This window comes from Pristis pectinata, chromosome 37 (genome assembly GCF_009764475.1).
Source record: "Pristis pectinata isolate sPriPec2 chromosome 37, sPriPec2.1.pri, whole genome shotgun sequence".
Classification (NCBI taxonomy): Eukaryota; Metazoa; Chordata; class Chondrichthyes; order Rhinopristiformes; family Pristidae; genus Pristis; species Pristis pectinata.
Window position 1 is genome coordinate 10841004 of NC_067440.1, and position 20783 is coordinate 10861786.

Sequence of the window (20783 nt, forward strand, 5' to 3'; positions counted from 1 at the left end):
AGTGTAACAGCTACAGAGAAAGTGCAGGGCAGGTAGATTAATAAGGTTTCAATGTCATAACGAGAATGATTGTGAGGTCAAGAGTCCATCTTATCGTACTAGGGAACCGTTCAATGGTCTTATAACAGCGGGATAGAAGCTGTCCTTGAGCCTGGTGGTACATGCTTTCAGGCTTTTGTATCTTCTGCCCGATGGGAGGGGGAGAAGAGAGAATGTCCGAGGTGGGTGGGGTCTTTGATTATGTTGGCTGCTTTACCAAGACAGCGAGAAATGTCAACAGAGTCCGTTGAGGTGATGCTGGTTTCCGTGATGTGCTGGGCTGTGTCCACAGCTCTGAAGTTTCTTGCGGTCCTGGGCAGAGCAGTTGCCATACCAAGCCGTGATGCATCCAGATAGGATGCTTTCTATGGTTCTATCCCACTGTTATAAAACTATTGAATGGACATCTTGTACAATAATGTAGATTCTTGATCTTACGATCTGCCTCATCATGGCCCTTGCACCTTATTGTCTGCCTACACTGCACTTTCTCTGTACACTTTATTCTGTATTCTGTTATTGTCTTCCCTTGTACTACCTCAATGCACAGTTGTAATGAAATGATCTGCATGGATGGCATGTAAAACAAAGTTTCCCACTGTACCTTGGTACATTTGACAATAATAAACCAATAATCAATTTACAGTTTACAGGTCTCTGGTATTGGTATTGGTATTGGTTTATTATTGTCACTTGTACCGAGGTACAGTGAAAAACGTCTTGCATACCGACAGTACAGGTCAATTCATTACACAGTGCAGTTACATTGGGTTAGTACAGAGTGCATTGAGGTAGTACAGGTAAAAACAGTAACAGTACAGAGTAAAGTGTCACAGCTACAGAGAAAGTGCAGTGCAATAAGGTGCAAGGTCACAACAAGGTAGATCGTGAGGTCAGAGTCCATCACATGGTATAACCGTGGGGTAGAAGCCATCCTTAAGCCTGGTGGTATGTGCCCTCAGGCTCCTGTGGACCTCTCTTCCTCAAAGAGAGGTGGAAGCAGAGTCTGTGAATAATTTTAAGGTGGAAATTATTCGATTCCTGATAAGCATGGGGTGACAATAATAAGCCAATTACCAATTACCAGCACATGAAGCAGCCCGTGCCGACAGACAGCAAGACCTGGACAACGTTCAGGCAAATAACATCTGGGAAAGGCAATGACCATCTCCAGCAGGAGAGATCTGACCACCGACTGTTCGATTACCACGTCCCAGGGACCACCCGTTGTCCAGGAACTCAGTTAGAGCAGCCACATCAATACTATGGTTACAAGGGTGGGTAACTGATGGTGAGCAGGTCACCCCACAATGCAGGGTGACGCCAGAGGAGGTGGGTTGAAAGGCAGAGCTCGATTACATTGTCAGGATTGGCCAACGGACCTTGTTTCATGGGACATCAAAGCAAAAAAATGACGTAAATCCTCGCCAGGTCAGTCGGCATCAGTAGAGAGAGAACCAGAGTGGAAGGGTCCCCAACCTGAAAGGTTGACTATGTCTCTCTGTTCCTGAGAGTCATAGAGCAATACAGCACGGATACAGGCCCTTCAGCCCAACCAGTCCATGCTGACCATGGTGCCCACCCAGCTAGTCCCAATTTCCTGTGTTCGGCCCATATCTCTCCAAGCCCCACCCCTCCATGTACCTATCCAAGTGCTTCTTAAATGATACAGTTGTACCTGCCTCACCCACTTCCTCTGGCAGCTCGTTCCATATACTCACCACCATCTGTGGGAAAAAGTTGCCCCTCAGGTCCCTTTTAAATCTTTCCCCTCTCACCCTAAACCTATGCCCCCTAGTTTTGGACTCCCCTACCCTGGGGAAAATACTGTTACCGTCCACCTTATCTCTGCCTCTCATAATTTTAAACATTTCGATAAGTCCGCCCCCTCATTCTCCTACATTTCAAGGAATAAAGACCCAGCCTGGCCAACCTCTCCCTGTACCTCAGGCCCTCGAGTCCTGGCAACATCCTCATAAATCTCCTCCGCACTCTTTCCAGTCTTTCCTCTAACAGGGTGGCCAAAACTGTGCGGACTTGCCAACGACTTGTTCATCTCCAACATAAAAGAGGTTGAGTTATTTACTGTTTTTATTTTGGATTGCCAGCAACTGCAATAGTTTGCTTTCTGGTGAAATATTTCAGAAAGCGCTTCCTAAACTTACCGATAACATCAGATTTCCGTGGGTTTCGGTGTTTCACAGCCAATCAAAGCCAACTGCTTACGTGAAAACCTTTCATGTTACTTTGTGGGAGGTTGCAGATCTTCAGAAAACGTGCTAGGGATGGTTATTATTCATATTGTAAGGATCTGACACTGTTTCGATCCTCAGAGGGCCCTGCACCCTCTGTGATGCTGACTTGTTGGGCCATGGGCTGTCTTGGGAATTCACACTTGATTCTGGGCTCCATTCTCTGGTTAGATTTCATCAGAGGTAAGGTGACCCTCTTACTGTTATGGCCTTTGATGTCTCCCCCTCATTCTCTTTACTGTTAAATGAGTCATTGTCAACAGTCCGAGAAGAGGCTGTTCAGCCCTTCTTGGTAGTGTGACCTAGGCTGGCGTACTGGGAACACAGCACTGTCGGAGACACCAGCTTCCACTGGCTCCCAGCTCCAGAGACCCGGGTTCGATCCCATCCTCCGCCACTCTGTGTGTGTGTGTGTGTGTGTGTGTGTGTGTGTGTGTGTGTGTGTGTGTGTGTGTGTGTGTGTGTGTGTGTGGAGTTTGCACGTTCTCTCTGTGACCGCGTGGGTTTCCCCCGGGTGCTCCAGTTCCCTCCCATATCCCAACCACGTGCGGGATCGGTGGGTTAATCGGCCGCTGTAAATCGCACCCCCCCCCAGTGTGTGGGTGAGGGGTAGAATCTGGGGGGGGGGTGTGGGGGAGTTGATGGGATTGTGGGGAGAATGAAACGGGATTGGTGCAAATGGGTGGTTGATGGTTGGCACAGACTTGATGGGCCGAAGGGTCTGTTTCCCTGCTGTATGACTCTATTCTCGATGATAAATATCCCACGGGAGTAGTTGGAGAACAGGGAGGTTCCCAAGGTTGTTCAGGCTGATATTTATCCCTAAAACCCAGTCATTTAAACTTCCAAACTCGGTGTCAAGAAGGTCAAAGGAAGCAGGGGCAAGGAACACCACCACCCGCAGGTTCCCCTCCAAGTCCCGCACCATCCCGACTTGGAAATACCTTGCCGTTCCTTCATCACCACAGGGTCCGAATCCCGGAACTCCCTCCCCACTAGCACTGTGGGAACATCTTCACCAGAAGGACTGCAGCGGTTCGAGGGGGCAGCTCACCTCCGCCATCTCAAGGGGCAGTTAGGGATGGGCAATAAATGCTGTCCTTGCCACTGAGTCCATCCTGTAAATAAGTAAGCAAAAAAACCCACTAAAAAACAAAATTGGTTGGCCAGTTATTTCATTAGTTTACATGAGGCCTAAATGAATATGGATTCATTTAGACCTCACGTAAACTAGGTCACAGGTAGACAGGGTTGTAAAGAAGGCTTTTGGCATCCTGGCATTCATAAATATTGAGTATAGGGGTTGGGATGTTATGGTGAGGTTGTATAAGACATTGGTGAGGCCAAATTTGGAGTACTGTGTGCAGTTCTGGTCACCTAACTATAGGAAGGATATCAGTAAGATTGAAAGAGTGCAGAGGAGATTTACTAGAATGTTGCCGGGTCTTCAGGAGTTGAGTTCCAGGGAAAGATTGAACAGGTTAGGACTTTATTCCTTGGAGTGCAGAAGAATGAGGGGAGATTTGATAGAGGTTCACAAAATTATGAGGGGCATAGACAGAGTTAATGCAAGTAGGCTCTTTCCACCTAGATTAGGAGAGATAAGTATGAGAGGACATGGCTTTGGGGTGAAAGGGGAAAGGTTTAGGGGGAACATTAGGGGGATCTTCTTCACTCAGAGACTGGTGGGAGTGTGGAACGAGCTGCCATCTGACGTGGTAAATGTGGGCTCACTCTTAAGTTTTAAGAATAAATTGGATAGATACATGGACGGGAGAGGTCTGGAGGGTTATGGACTGGGTGCAGGTCAATGGGACTAGCAGAATAACATTTTGGCATAGACTAGAAGGGCTGAATGGCCTGTTTTCTGTGCTGTAGTGTTCTATGGTTCTATGGTGCTATAGATTGGCAGACAGAATTCGATGTATTATAAGAATGGCTTCAAAGAGAACACAGCTCTCCATGCAGCTACCTCACCCTTCCTGTAGCTTGGGAAGTTATCACCCTTTAGCACACAAGGGAATGGGAGCAGGAGTTGGCCACTCGGCCCATCTAGCCTGCCCCCGCCATTCAATACGATCTTGGCTGATCTTCCCCAGCCCTCATCTCCCAGCTCCCCACAGCCCACAATCCCCCAACATTCCAATAATTTATCCACCTCCTCTTTAAATCCCCCCAATGTTCTGGACTCTGTGGCAGAGAATTCCAGAGATTCACCAGCCTCTGCCAGAAGGAATTCCGACGCACCTCTGCCTTCAATGACCACCCCCCTAATCTTGGTAAATTGGTTTATTATTGTCACATGTATTGAAAAACTTGTCTTGCACACCATTCATACAGATCAATTCATTACACAGTACATTGAGGCAGTACAGGGTAAGACAATAACAGAATGCAGAATAAAGTGTCACAGTTACAGAGAAAGTGCAGTGCAGGCAGACAATAAGGTGCAAGGCCATAATAAGGTGGATTGTGAGGTCAAGGGTCCATCTTATTGTACCAGGGGACCATTCAATAGTCTTATAACAGTGGGACAGAAGTAATTCTGTCCTCTCATTCAAATCTCTCCCACTGGTGGAAACATCTCGACCCCTCAAGATCTTCGATTCCAACCTCCAAGGAATATAGATCCAACTTTTGTAGCTGTCTGTGATGGGACACCATCTCTTCTGGACTTACCCCCAGTTCCTGAAAATCCTTTCTTAAATTAAGGGAGCAAAACTGCTCGGTATTCCAACACACTTGTACAAATCTAACCCCTTTGCAATAGAGGCCAGTTTGCTCTCAGTACGAACCAAACCACTTCTGATCTTGCTTTCAAGCAGTGAGTTCCATCTGACAGCGACGTCCTGGGACCATTGACCAGATAGAACAGCAGCTCACGAGCCACCTCATTACTGTGGTTACAAAAGCAGGTCAGAGGCTGAGTTGAAGAACACAAGGAGGTCATCAGACCGACCGTACCTGTTACACACAACCGCAAAAATCATGGCTGATCTAATCTCAGCCTTAACACCACTGTGTTGAGGCGTTAATTCGGAATAGCATCGGAAAGTTCAGGACATCTGTGGTACCGAGGATTATAGGAGTTTTATGTACTGACGTTAGGCTAACAAAGTTCCAGAAACGAGGGAAGTCCTGATTTAGGGTTACAACCGGAGACACCGACAATCCTTCTCTTCTCCCCACGGATGCTGCTCAACCCACTGAGCTCCCCCAGCAGATTGCCTGTTGTTAGGCTAAACAAGTCTCCTGAAAGATAAGGAGAAAGCAAGGAGAAGAGAATAAAGGAAGGGGGAGGGGGCAAGAGCTGGCAGGTGAGAGGTGGATCCAGTTGAGGGGGGGTGGGGGGTGAGAGGCAGATGGAGGAGGGGAGGGTAGGAATAGGTGGAGGTAACAGAGGGCTGCAGATGGTGGGATCTGATAGGAGAGGGAGCATGGAACCAAATAAGGGAGGTGGGGAGGGCAGATGGGAACAGTGGGGGGAGAGGACAGTGGGAGGATGGAGAGGGTAGGGGAGGGGAAAGAGACAGGGTGATGGGGGGGTGGTGCTGGGTGTAGGAGGAACTGGGGGGATCAGGGGGGAGATAGAAAAGGGACAGAGGGGGGGAGCAGGTTACCTGGGATTGCAGGCAATCCCTATCACCTCTCAGCCTCTGTCGCCATTCCCGCTCTCCCTCATCCCCACACCTCACCTGGATCCACCCCTCACCTGGATCCACCCCTCACCTGCCAGCTCCTGCTCCACCCCTTCCCCTCCACCTCTTTACACCGGCTACCTCCCCTCTACCTTTCAGCCCAGGTGAAGGGTCTCGACCCGAAATGTCGACTGTCCATCTCCCTCCGCAGATGCTGCCCGACCCACTGAGTTTTTTTTTTATTTTTACTTACAGCGTGGTAACAGGCCCTTCCGGCCCAACGAGTCCGCGCCGCCCATTTTAAACCCAAATTAACCTACCCATACATCTTTGCAATGTGGGAGGAAACCGGAGCACCCGGAGGAAACCCACGCAGACACGGGAGGACATACAAACTCCTTACAGACAGCAACGGGAATCGAACCCCAATCGCTGGCGCTGTAATAGCGTCGCGCTAACCACTACACTCCAGCAGCTCGTTTTTTTATTTCCAATTTAAATGTTGCCATGTTGCATACAGTAAGAACCCAAACACTCAGCAAGGCTATGAAGGTTCCACAATCTGTTAAAGAAGTCATCTCAATTCAGTCTCTATCCTGTGTTTCCAAACATTACAGCGGTTCGTATAATGGAAATTCTCCCTTACAGAAATTCACAATTTGGTAAATCGGTTTATTGTTCTCACGTGTACCGAGGTACAGTGAAAAACTTTGTTTTGCATGCCATCCATACAGATCATTTCATCACATCAGTACATCGAGGTAGTACAAGGGAAAACAATAACAGAATGCGGAATAAAGTGTTACAGTTACAGAGAAAGTGCAGTGCAGGCAGACAATAAGGTGCAAGGGCCACAACGAGGTAGATTATGAGATCAAGGATCCACCTTACGATACAAGAGGTCCGTTCATATCATACAAGCTATGTAGTTATCTGATGCTCTGTGCCTGTGATGCTGCTGCAAGTGAGTTTTTCATTGCACCCATGCACACTTGGACTTGTGCAATAAGTTCGACTTCGACTTCAATAGTCTTATACCAGCAGGATAGAAACTGTCCTTGAGCCTGGTGGTACGTGCTTTCAGGCTTTTGTATCTTCTGCCTGATAGGAGGGGGGGAGAAGAGAGAATGTCCGGGGTGGGAGGGGTCTTTGTTATGATGGCTGCTTTCCCGAGGCAGCGAGAAGTGTAGACAGAGTCTAAATTTGAGATACAAAAATAAAAATTTGCTTTCACGGAATTTATGTGCAAAAAAAAGTAAGAAACACAAAACAAATGTTGTCAAGTTCTGTCAAGGGTTAGCATTATGGAGAATTGAGACATGGACTTTTTTGTAGGAAAGCAAACTCTCCGTAACACGCAGTGTACAGTACCAATATTTTGGCCTTGGAACTGAATAATCCCATTGGGGCTTTTGTTGTCTGCCACACACACAGGAGCAATGGGGAGCCTTTCAGCCCAGCAAATTCCGGCTTCACTCTCTACGGCTGAAGGGAAACCATTCAGCCTTCACTGCAAGCTCAACGCAATGGAGGTCACGGAACTAGAGACGGTGGTCTTCAAGTGGACCATGGGAAACACCAGTCTCCAATTCACAAAGACCCTGTCCAACACCACGTACTGGGACAACAGAACGGATTGCAGCAGGGGAATGCACATCGAGGATGGTGTACAAGGCTGGGCCACAACCCTGGTGGTGGACAGAGCAAGGAGGGAAGACAGTGGTGACTACCTGTGCTACATCTCTGTCATCAGACCATTAGCAATGCAAAATGACTATCCAGGCAACGGCACCAGAGTCGATGTCCTGGGTAAACTTATCTGGCTTCTGACGGGCAGGGTAAAGGGGAGGAGGAGAGAGAGTGGGGGGACCATCGGTCGATGTTGGATCGTGGTTAGGCTCTACGCAGTGACCTGCACTAGGGGACGGGTCCCAGACACACACTGACCCTCATTGGGGGACGGTCCCACACACACACACTGACCCTCACTGGGGGATGGATCCCACACAACCTGCCCCTCACTGGGTGATGAGTCCCACACACACTGACCCTCACTGGGGGGACGGGTCCCACACACACACATTGTCCCACACTGGGGGACGGGTCCCACACACACACACACTGACTCTCACTGGTGGGATGGGTCCCACACACACTGACCCTCACTAGGGGACAGGTCCCACACACACACCGACCCTCACTGGGGGATGGGTCCCACACACACACACACACACACACTGACCCTCAATGGGGAGATGGGTTCCCCCCCCCCCCCACACACACACACACACACACACACACACACACACTGACCCTCACTAGGGGACGGGTTCCACACACACACCGACCCTCACTGGGGGACAGGTCCCACACACACACACACACACACACACACACACACACACACACACACACACACACACACACACACACACTGACCCTCACTAGGGGACGGGTCCCACACACACACTGACCCTCACTGGGGGACAGGTCTATTCCCTTCTGAATTACTTGCTGGGCCTCTCTACGGTTAAGGTCTTTTCAATGCGTTTCTGTCTCTTTCAGCTGGGGAGGACCCTCCTTCCTCCATGTGGTACCTCTTGGGCATTGGAGTGGTACCTCTCCTGTTGTTAGTGGCCTGGCTGTTGACAAGGAAAGAGTCCCGAGGTAAGATGACCTCCCTGCTCCCACCCTCAATCTTCCCCTCTCACGGGGAGTCAATCTGAAGACCCACTTGCTGGCTACTGTCTATCAGTGTCAGCTTATCCCAGGTCGACCTACGGCACAGAGAGATTCAAAATATGGATCTCCAACACAGTTACTCACCCCGACTACTCCATTCTCCCAAACCCACCAATGGCAGCAGGCACAGGGGAACAAGTCAAGTCAAGTTTATTGCCATGTGCACACATACGGTGAGGTACGGGCACAATGAGAAACTTGCTTGCAGCAGCATCACAGGCACGTAGGTACAGACCACACAGAGAATATAAAATATACATAAATTATACAAGACAGCAAAAAGAGAGAGATAAAAAAGTCAAAGTTGAGTTTATTCTCATCTGCACAAGTCCATGTGTGCACAGATGCAATGAAAAACTTACTTGCAGCAGCATCACAGGCACAGAGCATCAGATAAGCAGCATTCACAGGAAAAACATTAAGCAGAAATTAAACACAATTTTTACAAGAAAGAATAAAATTAGAATTTAAAGAAAGTTTAGTACAAAGTGGTCCCAGTGTCGCTGTACTGAGGCAGTGATTAGGGTTGTGCCGGTTGGTTCAAGAACCGAATGGTTGAAGGGAAGTAGCTGTTCTTGAACCTGGTGGTGTGGGACTTCAGGCTTCTGTACCTCCTGCCCGATGGGAGCTGTGAGAAGATGGCACGGCCTGGATGGTGGGGATCTTTGAAGAAGACAAAGACCTTAGAGCAAAAACAAAGACGGTAGCACAAGAGGTGGTCTGTAGTGTCCCGTTGCTGAGGTAGGGTTAAGGTTGTGCAGGTCAGTTCGAGGCCCTGATGGTTGTTGGGAAATAACTGTTCCTGAACCTGGTGGTGTGAGACACCATCAACAATCTCCTCAGCTTCACTTCCAAGTCCCAGTCCCTCATGACTTGAAAAGATATTGATAGTCACCAGGTCTAACTCTGGAAACTCCCTCGCCACCAGCACCGTGGGAGCACCTTCACCAAAAGGACTGCAGTGGTTCGAGGGGGCAGCTCACCCCCACCTTCTCACAGAGTTGAGCCAGTAATACTGGCCTTGCCCGCAACACCCACATCTCAAAAATGAAACGAAAAAGCTGCTCAGTTATTTGCTGTGTAAGCTGTCGGCAAGGCTCTGATGTTTGCTGGGTTGACGTTTATGCATTCACTGGGACAATAAGATGACTATCAATCAACCTTTAAAGTTGGGAGTAAACCACAGCTTGTCTTCTCTCTATTTCACATCCACAGTGTTTAATGTCACATCACTCACACCCAGGGTCAGACACAGAGTGAAGCTCCCTCCACACCGTCCCATCACACACTCCGAGGGTCAGACACAGAGTGAAGCTCCCTCTACACTGTCCCATCACACACTCCCGGGGTCAGACACAGAGTGAAGCTCCCTCTACACTGTCCCATCACACACTCCCGGGGTCAGACACAGAGTGAAGCTCCCTCTACACTGTCCCATCACACACTCCCGGGGTCAGACACAGAGTGAAGCCCCCTGGTGGAGCTTGATGGAAGAAATTCCATTAATCTGTAAAAGTTCAAGATTATTATTTGCATGGGCTGTGGATAGTGTAGGTCAAGGAGATACTCTATCATACACAGAACACAGAACACAGAAAAGTACAGCACAGGAACAGGCCCTTCGGCCCACAATGACTGTGCCGAATACGATGTCAAATTAAACTAAATCTCTTCTGCCTGCCCATGATCTACATCCCTCCGTTCCCTGCATATTCACGGGTCTGCCTAACAGCCTCTTAAACCCCACTGTCATATCTGCCTCCACCACCACCCCTGGCAGCCTGTTCCAGGCACCCACCACTCTCTGTGTAAAAATCTTGCCCCGCAAATCTCCTTTAAACTTTCCCCCTCACCTGAAACAAATGCCCTCTAGTATTTGACATTTCTACCCTGGGGAAAGAGACACTGCCTGCCTACCCTATCTACGCCTCTCCTAATTTTATAAACCTACCAGGATGACCCAATGATATTAGCCCGGAATTGGACGAGGGATGACTATTGGCCAAGCAGCCTAGATGAATAGACTGGAATGATTGGGTGTCTAACCAGTGGAATGTTGCCCAAACAGGCCGTGCTTCACCAGCAGGAGGAAGAGAAGCTGACATCGAGGATTGTAACAGGGCCACGCAGGTGAGTCGTTGTTTGGAAACACTGCTTGGCAGCTCATAGCTTTTCATACAAGGAGCTGGGATTGTTGTAGGGCTGGTGGACATTGGAAACAGGGAAGCAAGGTGTGAATCCAATGTTTTATTTCTGATTTTAAATAATATTTCTGCCTGAAATATACTGTACATACAAATGAAGTACTGAGGGCATTTGAAAAAGAAGGCAGGGTTGGAAATGAGGGAGATTACCAGAGTGAAGACTGTCTGTGTCTGTGACTGAATGGAATGGAAAATATTCAGAGTAAGACCAGTGGGTTAGATATGGAGTGAAGCTCCCTCTACACCGTCCCATCACACATTCCCAGGGTCAGACACAGAGTGAAGCTCCCTCTACACTGTCCTATCACACACTTCCGGGGTCAGACACAGAGTGAAGCTCCCTCTACACTGTCCTATCACACACTTCCAGAGCAGGGACAACACAGGTCAGACACAGAGTGAAGATCTCTCTCACACTGCCAGGACAAGGATGGGGGGGTTACATTTAATCTCCTCAGAGCCTGTTCTATCACACACTCCTGGGACAGGGACCGGGCGAGATGAAGTCCAAGGTCAGGCTAGTAGAATTGGGGAGATGTATGGATTATGTAGAAGTGGGGAGTTGAAAATATGGATTAGGGAGATATGTGGATCATGTGGGATTGGGGAGGTGTTGGATCATGTTGGATTGGGGAGATATACAGATCCGATGGAATTGGGCAGATATATGGATTGTGGGACTGCCCCATTTCACACATGGGCTCTCCCGTCTCACCCCCTCTCTCACTCCTGCTGAGTCTGGCTTCTTTCCCCATCAGGAATTCGGTTTGCAAACAATTTACTGCTCACTCCGGATGTCCAAGATGAGAGCACCAGCTCAGGGGTGGATACAACACACCAGTGGGCAGGGCAACGCAAACAGTGTCCATTGTGCCACTGTCAGTTACACTGTGGATCAGAAGGCAACTGACTTACACTTCAATGGGAAACGTAAGCTCCCTCAGTAAGAGAATGGAAGAACAGAGAACTTGAAGGATAATTCCATTAAAGTACCACCAGAAGGCAGCTTTGACATTCCCCACAACATAACATTACCTTGACACAAGAAATTCTGCAGATGCTGGAATCTGCAGCAACACACACAAAGTGCTGGAGGAACTCCGCAGGTCGGGCAGCATCCGTGGAGGGAAATAAACAGTCGACGTTTCGGGCCGAGACCCTTCATCAGGACTGGAAAGGAAGAGGGCAGAAGCCAGAACGAGAAGGTGGGGGGAGGGGGAGGAGCACACGCAGACAGGGGACAGGCGAGTCCAGGTGAGAGGGGGATGGTAGGTGGGTGGGGGAGGGGGAGAAGATGTAAGAGGCTGAGAGGTGACAGGTAGAAGAGGCAACGGGCTGAAGGAGGAGGAATCCGGTAGGAGAGGGCAGTGGACCGTGGAATAAACGATGGGGGAGGGGACGAGAGGAGATGGGCAGGTCATCAAGGTGGGGGAAGGGAGCCACAGGAATAAGGGAAGAAAGGGGGGGGGGGGTGTAAGAAAAAGAAGGGGTGGGATTTCCAGATGTTAGAGAAATCAATGTTGAGGCCGTCAGGTTGGAGACTCCCAAGGCGGAATATGAGGTGTTGTTCCTCCAACCTGCGTCTGGCCTCCACGTGGCAGCAGAGGAGGCCGTGGACAGACGTCAGTGTGGGAATGGGAAGCGGAATTGAAGTGGGCGGCCACCGGGAGGTCCCGGCTGTTGCGGCGGACGGAGTGAAGGTGCTCGACGAAGCGATCACCCAATCTGCGTCGGGTGTCACTGATGTACAGGAGGCCGCACCCAGAGGACAGGATACTGTTAATGACACTCTTGGACTCACAGGTGAAGTGCTGCCTCATCTGGAAGGATTGTCTGGGGCCCTGGACGGTGGTGAGGGAGTGGTGTAGGGAGAACGGTGCGGTTGCAGGCATAAGTGCCGGGGAGGTTACCAGTGGGGAGGGATGAGTGGACAAGCGAGTCACAGAGACAGTGGTCCCTACGGAAAGCGGGGCGAGAGAGGGGAAGATGGCCTGGTGGTAGGATCCCATTGGAAGTGGCAGAAGTTGCGAGAATGACATGTTGGGTACGGAGGCTCGTGGCGTGGTGGTTAAGGGGAACCCTGTCCCTGTTATGTCGGCAGGGGGAGGGGGTGAGGGCAGACGTACGGGAAGTGGAGGAGATACGGGTGAAGGCAGCATTGATGGTGACGAAAGGGAAACCCCGGTTACTGAAAGAGGACTTTGTGGTTTCAACTGTGGATCAACACTTACCAGAATCAAGATCATCTTGGAACCTGGTCAAGGGCAGGAACAGGACGGGTACAACACAGTGTGGAGCTCCCTCGACACTGTCACACCACCTGCTCCCAGACCTGGGACAGTGGGCCTACCTCCTTGTCGGTTTACTCCTGGGCCTGGTCAAGGTGGCCGTTCACAGGTCAAAGGGGCGGGCAGTGGAGGGATCCATTCCAGCCGAGGGCCGTCGCCTTTTCCGAGGATGCATCCATGTCTGTGTCTCTGAGAGGGAGCACGTGGTGTCCACTCGGTCTCTGGAGGTCTTCCAGGACCAGTGGGAACCGCAGGGGCTAAAGTGCATTCTGGATGGTCGTGTTTTAATTTGATGTTTTAATTTAATGTATATTTGCAACTAATTAAGAATTAAGAAAAATGTAAATAATGTAAATGAATAAATAAACCTCTTATTTAAAAGAAGAGTCAGACACAGTGTGAAGCTCCCTCTACACCGTCCCATCACACACTCCGAGGGTCAGACACAGAGTGAAGCTCCCTCTACACTGTCCCATTGCACACTCCTGGGGTCAGACACAGAATGAAGCTCCCTCTACACTATCCCATCACACACTCCCAGGGTCAGACACAGAGTGAATCTCCCTCCACACTGTCCCATCACACACTCCCAGGGTCAGACACAGAGTGAAGCTCCCTCTACACCGTCCCATCACACACTCCCGGGGTCAGACACAGAGTGAAGCTCCCTCTACACTGACCCATCGCATACTCGCAGGGTCAGGCACAGAGTGAAGCTCCCTCCACACTGTCCCGTCACAGACTCCTGGGATCAGATGCAGAGTGAAAGTCCCTCTCACACTGCCAGGAAAAGGACAGGGGGGTTACATTTAATCTCCTCAGACCCTGTTCTATCACACACTCAAAGTGCTGGAGGAACTCAGCAGGCCAGGCAGCATCCGTGGAGGGAAGTAAACAGTCGACGTTTCGGGCCGAGACCCTTCATCAGGACTGGAAAGGAAGAGGGCAGAAGCCAGAATGTCAGGGGAGGGGGAGGAGCACACGCAGGCAGGGGAGTTCAGTGAGTTCAGGTGATAGGTGAGTCCAGGTGAGAGGGGGAAGGTAGGTAGGTGGGGGAGGGGGAGAAGATGTAATAAACTGAGATGTGATAGGAACTCGATTACTGTGAATGCTGATAAAATATTCTGTAATGACGACTTAAAAATCCCCCATCTGACTACTTGATCAGGGAAGTAAATCAAGTATTTTTACCGCTCAATGTGCTTTCTGTTCTCACTCTTGGGAGTTTCAGTTTCACTAGACACTGCCACTGTAATCTGCCCCATGACTTCATTGGCCTCGTCCAGTTCCACCCACCTGTATTGCAGTCCATGATTCCCCCTTTGTGTTCCCCTTCATCCAACCAGGGTATCAGTCCTCACTGTGTTCAGGATTCCAAATGGGCTCTTGTTTTGTTTATTTTTTACATAAGGGGTGGAGGGAGGTCACAGATGAGTGTCCCAAGTGTTGGGGTGCGTGTTGGGGGACGCAGTTGGGGTCAGTGTTTGAGGTTAGGGTTATAGTGGTAAAAACAAGAATTAGGTCATTAGGGATTAATTGGGATTAGGTTATTGGAGACTGATTGGGATTAGATTATTAGGGACTGATTGGGATTCGATTAATGGGGATTGGATGTGATTAAGTTATTAGGGACTGATTGGGTTTTGGTTGTTAGAGATTGACTGGGATAAAATATCTTTATTAGTCACATGTACATCGAAACACACAATGAAATGCATCTTTTGCGTCGAGTCTTCTGGGGGTAGCCCGCAAGTGTCGCCACGCTTCCTGTGCCAACATGGCACACCCCCGGCTTCCTAACTCGTACGTCTTTTGGAATGTGGGAGGAAACCGGAGCACCCGGAGGAAACCCACGCAGACATGGGGAGAACGTACAAACTCCTTACAGAGAGTGGCGGGAATTGAACCCAGCTCACTGCCGCTGTAATAGCGTTACACTAACCGCTACACCACCATGCCTGCCCGGGATTGATTGGGATTAGGTTATTAGGGGCCTTTTTTTTGGTTATTTGATTATTACGATCTACCTTGTTGTGACCTTGCATCTTATTGCACTGCACTTTCTCTGTAGCTGTGTCACTTTACTCTGTACTGTTATTGTTTTTACCTGTACTACCTCAATGCACTCTGTACTAACTCAATGTAACTGCACTGTGTAATGAATTGACCTGTACGGTTGGTATGCAAGACAAGTTTTTCACTGTACCTCGGTACAAACGACAATAATAAACCAATACTAATACCAACAGGGATTGATTGGGATTAATTTATTAGAGGTTGGTTGGGATTAGGTTATTAACAACTGATTGGGGTTGACAATAATAAACCAATACCAATTTGGGAAGGAAAGAGACCTCCCATGGATTACGAGGAGGTGTGTAGGGAAGAGATGTGCAGGGTATGAAAGGTTTACAGGTTATGAAAGGCGAACGTTCGGTACAAATCAGTGGCATCAACACTGTTACAACTCTGGACGAGCTTTGCTGAAATATTAGATCATTGCAAAAGACTGTGAATTCTCTTCCTCCGTACCTTAGTCATCTGTCTCGGATTGTATGCAATTTGCTTTTGCAGTTTCCCAGATCTAAAGTAATCACTTCCTTTTTAGAAAGCACTTTGTTTTTAATAAATTCCCATCATCGTTGCTGCTGACTGCTTCCTGGAGGACACTGGTGTAGTACACGATGCTTCGGACAAGCCATTCAAGAGACGTGAGTTTAAACCTGAGTTTGGGAAATTCGGGAAATTGGGAAGATAAGTGCAAATTCTTAGTAGCAATGACTGTTGGAATGTGGTTTAAAGAGAAAAGTCTCTATCAAACAATGCCATAAAGGAAATAAAACACAGGAGATGGGTGGGAATAACTCACTCTGTGCAACTCCCTTCCAAATACCAATCCCCTTCCGCATCCTGGAGATCTTCGGTGGGAACGCCCACATTTTTGGGCAAGTTCAAGGCGCAACCCAACTGTTAGGGTTAGGTTAGGGAAAGAGTTAGGATTGGGATTGGGATTACAATTAAGGTCAGCATTAATGTTAAGGCTAGATTAGGGCCAGACAGGGTTAGGAATAGAATTCTTGTCAGGCTGGGATCACAGTCAGGGTCAAAATTCGGATTAGGTTAGGACCAGAGTTAGGGTAAGAGTGAGAGTTAGGAGTTGGTTGTGGCTAGGGCCAGAGTTGGGATTAGTATTTGGGTTTTGGTTAGTATTTGGATTAGGGCTAGGGTTAGAACTAGGTTACGTTCTTAGTTATTCTCCTTGTGCTTACTGTTCTCCTTACTGGAGACTCTGTCTCACTTGAAACTACCACTTTGATCCAGCACACACCTTCATTACCCTCATCCAGTACAACACCTTTATTGGGGTCCAGGCCATATTGTCTATTTTAAATTTATTAGGGGTGGATGGGGGTCCCAAGCACGGTGGTGTGTGAGGCTGAGCATTGTTGAGGGTCAGAAGTCTTTTAAGGCCAGGGGTGTGAGTGTGTGGGGGTGCTTTTGGGGAGCTGGGGTTAAGGTATCAGTTGGAATCTGGAGCAACACTCAATCTGCTGGAGGAACTCAGCGGGTCAAGCAGCATCTGTGGGAGGGAAAGGAATTGTTGGTGTTTCGTGTCGAAATCCTGTATCAGGACTAAGGAATGTCAGACTGGGAGAGAACACGGAGATTCATCTGTTTATCCTTCCAGTGAATTCGTAGAGTCAGTGCCGATATCTCTCCAGATCTCACTTTATTTCCCACAAAGTCAAAGCCGAGTTTATTGTCACTTGCTCAAGCCCATGTGTGCACAGGTCCAGTGAAAAACTTACCTACAGCAGCATCACAGGCACAGAGCATCAGATAAGCAGCATTCACAAGAAAAGCATAAATTAAACACAATTTTTCCAATAAGATTATTGAAAGGTTCTCTTATACAATAAGATGGACTCTGACCTCATGATCTACCTTGCACCTTATTGCACTTCACTTTCTCTGTAGCTGTGACACTTTACTCTGTACTGTTATTGTTTTTACCTGTACTACATCAATGCACTCCGTACTCACCAAATGTAACTGCACTGTGTAATGAGTTGATCTGTACGATCGGTATGCAAGACAAGTTTTTCACCGTACCTCAGTACAAGTGACAATAATAAACCAATACCAACACCAAATAACAAAGTCCATTTTAGTTAAAAATCCACAGTGCCAATACTACACTCAAGTTACCAAAGAGATACCAATGCCGTTAAATGCTGAAACACTTGGAAAGAAATCTATTGACCTTCTTGATTCTGTTGACAGAGCTACAGAAACAGATGTTAATAATTCTGCAGGTTGAAAGGGCTTCTGTCTATCTTGGGGACGGTGTTTACAGCTGAAACTTGAAGCTGTCAGTGTAAATAAGTGAGGGGAACGGGCGGATGTTTCTTTCAAAGAAGCCAGAGGAAGAATTTTCTTTTGAAAAATGGTTATCTCTTGATTCAGCTGATTGTTGATTATTGAATCCTCGTGTATAGTCACAGATTTTCAATAGTATGCTCATAATAAAGACAGATAAGCTTCATGGTAACACTCACCTCAGGGGGAAGTTTATACTGGGAAATTCCATGCACTTGAAATAAAAAGGAAGCAGGCAGAAATTTGTCAGTCAGGGCTGCACTACAGCAGAATGGAGGTCTTCTGGACACTCACAACCCTCCTGCTTGTCGCTGGGACCAGCCAGTCAGGTGAGTGCGTTCATTAGATGTCGTTTGTCTGCTGCTGATCTTTCCGAGTCTCGGGAAATCCAAACTGGCACTCCCTTGCCCTTGGATTGTCCGCACCGGTTCATCCTTCTGAGCTGTGTCCTGGTGTCAGGAGTGCCACACTCTCAGAGGAGCGGTCTTTCGAGTCCCTCTCCCCCACCGCACCATTACCACCCCCCACACCCCCACCACCTCCCCCCACCGCCCCATCCCCCCACCGACTGCCCACCCCCCACCCTCCGCACCGAATGATCCAGAATTTGGGGGGGGTTGATGGGAATGCGGGGAGCATGAAATGGGATCAATGTAAATGAACTCAAAGGGCCAAAGTGCCCTGCCATATCTCCTGACAACTCTCCAACCTAAGGTCTCCCTGTGGAAATCACGGCAACAGACTCTACATTCCGGCAGACGGGGTCCCATTCTTGGGGGAACATCCAGTGGGGGATGGATGGAACACCAGCACAGGATACCTGCCCCTGAAGGCCCCTCACTTTCCCCTCGCCTGCTCTTGCAGCCACACTAATTCTGTTGAGCTTCCAAACCCTCCAAACTTCCAATGGTCATTGAGTCCCAGGGCACGGAAACAGGCCCTTCAGCCCAGCGAGTAAGCACTGACCATCAAACTGGCCATGAGCCATTTCCATTTTTATTCAGCCCATGAGACCCAGCAACAGTAATGCCGTTGAATTTTTGCTTAATTTATTCATTTATGGGGTAGGGAAATCACTGGTAATGGTTTATTGTTCATTATTTCCCCCTCAGTTAAGGGGGTAATTAGGAAGAGGACTGAGAGGGCTGGCACATTGTTCCCGCACCTTGTTTAGTTAATTGACCTATGTAACTACGATGAGATGGACTCTTGACCTCACAATCTACCTTGATATGACCTTGCACCTTATTCTCTCCCTGCACTGCACTTTCTCTGTAACTGGAACACTTTACTCTGCACTCTGTTATTGCTCTACCCTTGTGCTACCTCAATGCACTGTGTAATGAATTGACCTGTACGATCGATATGCAAGACAGGTTTTTCACTGTACTTTGGTACGTGACAATAATAGACCAATTCCAGTTCCAAATAGTCAACCCTATTCATCGTGCTGAGATAGATTTGTACATTGGTTCCTGCCTGTTGGTTTATTAATTGACCACCGTGTAAAGAGTCAACCCCATTGGTGGTGTTGAGATGGATTGGTACATTGGTTCCTATATGCTTGTAGGTTCATTGGTAAATCGGTTTATTATTGTCACATGTACCGAGGTACAGTGAAAAACTTTGTTTTGCATGCCATCCATACAGATCATTTCACCACATCAGTACATTGAGGTAGTACAAGGGAAAACAATAACAGAATGCAGAATAAAGTGTTACAGTTACAGAGAAAGTGCAGTGCAGGCAGACAATAAAGTACATGGGCCATGACAAGGTAGATTATGAGGTCAAGAGTCCATCTTATCGTACTAGGGGACCGTTCAATAGTCTTATAACAGCGGGATAGAAGCTGTCCTTGAGCCTGGTGGCACGTGCTTTCAGGCTTTTGTACCTTCTGCCCGATGGGAAGGGGGAGAAGAGAGAATGTCCAGGGTGGGTGGGGTCTTTGATTTTGTTGGCTGCTTTCCTGAGGCAGCGAGAAGTGTAGACAGAGTCCATGGAGGGGAGGCTGGTTTCTGTGATGGGCTGGGCTGCGTCCACAACTCTCTGCAGTTTCTTGCGGTCACGGGCAGAGCAGTTGCCATACCAAGCCGTGATGCATCTGTAGTGCATCTGTAAAACTTAGTGAGGGTCAAAGGGGACATGTCGAATTTCTTTAGCCTTCTGAGGAAGTAGAGGGGCTGATGCACTTCTAAGCCACTACAATGAGTGAACTCCATTGGTGGGTCTGCAGCCATCTATGCACCAGAGCAGATAAGCACAGATTTTGTCCCCCCAAATGGGCATTGGTGAACCCAATGGGTGTTTAATGTTTACTGTTAGAGACGGTAAACATTTAGCTAGTTGAATTTCGGAGCCACAGTGCTAATCCAGACCTGCATTATTGCTGCCCTAAATCACGGTGGTTAGACACTCACTCACAGGAGATGACCACTTCCTGGGGTATGTGTTCATGCCACGGATGTTACTATTTCTACGTTGCAGTGCAGATATGCAACAGTTAAAATATCGACCACACAACACATAGTGACCTACATATTGCAAGCAGAGCTTCGGTGATGTGTTTCACACCCTCTCTGTCACATTCTGTTCTGTGAACATGTTTCTCCTCCCCACCCCCACCACCACATCCCCACGTAAGGGGGTTTCATGAGGTTCACAGAGGTCTTCACTTCCATATGGGTGAAAGCTTGGACCAGGGGAAGGGTCTCTCACTCACCCGGAAACTCTGTGACAGAACGAAACAAAAATGCTTTCAACTCTGGCAAAATTTTGCAAGAAAACAAATTACACGGGGCTTTCCGAAAGAGGAGGAAGTTATAAATTTGTGTTCCTATTTTTAGTTGAGGTTATTATCCTCATGAGGATTAGGTGAATTCTAAGAACCTGACATGCAAACTAATTGAAAGCTCCCCTGCTAAGTGGAAAATCCACAGAGGGAAAAATATCTCATCCCCAGTGAAATGTGACTCAGCTCCAGGGAACTTCTAACCACCGATATCTTTTCTGGACTTAATACTGGTTTCCTTTTTCAGTCTGAGTTTGAAAAAACTTTATGACATTTTGTTTGTTTTGTTAATAGTCACAGAGAGATACAGAACGGAAACAGGTTCTTTGGCCCATTGAGGCTTTCTATTTTGTGTGTGTGTTGCTTCAGACTTCCAACATCTGCAGTCTCTTTTGTGTCTTGTTTTATTCTCCCCCATTCCCATCAAACACACCCCCCCCACCCCCCAG

General features: G+C 48.3%; 1 protein-coding gene across 3 annotated transcripts in view; it reads left to right on the forward strand.

Annotated features, from left to right (window-relative positions):
* The first annotated feature begins 17767 nt into the window (after positions 1-17767).
* The window catches only part of LOC127586685 (CD276 antigen-like), an 8865-nt gene continuing 5849 nt past the window's right edge, over positions 17768-20783 (forward strand). For all 3 annotated transcript variants that reach the window (XR_007958718.1, XM_052044812.1, XM_052044813.1), the window contains exon 1: positions 17768-17872. Coding sequence is in view for 2 of the 3 variants with exons in the window: in XM_052044812.1 (XP_051900772.1) it covers positions 17815-17872 (58 nt within the window). In the remaining variant the exon portion in view is untranslated. The remainder of the gene's footprint in view (positions 17873-20783) is intronic.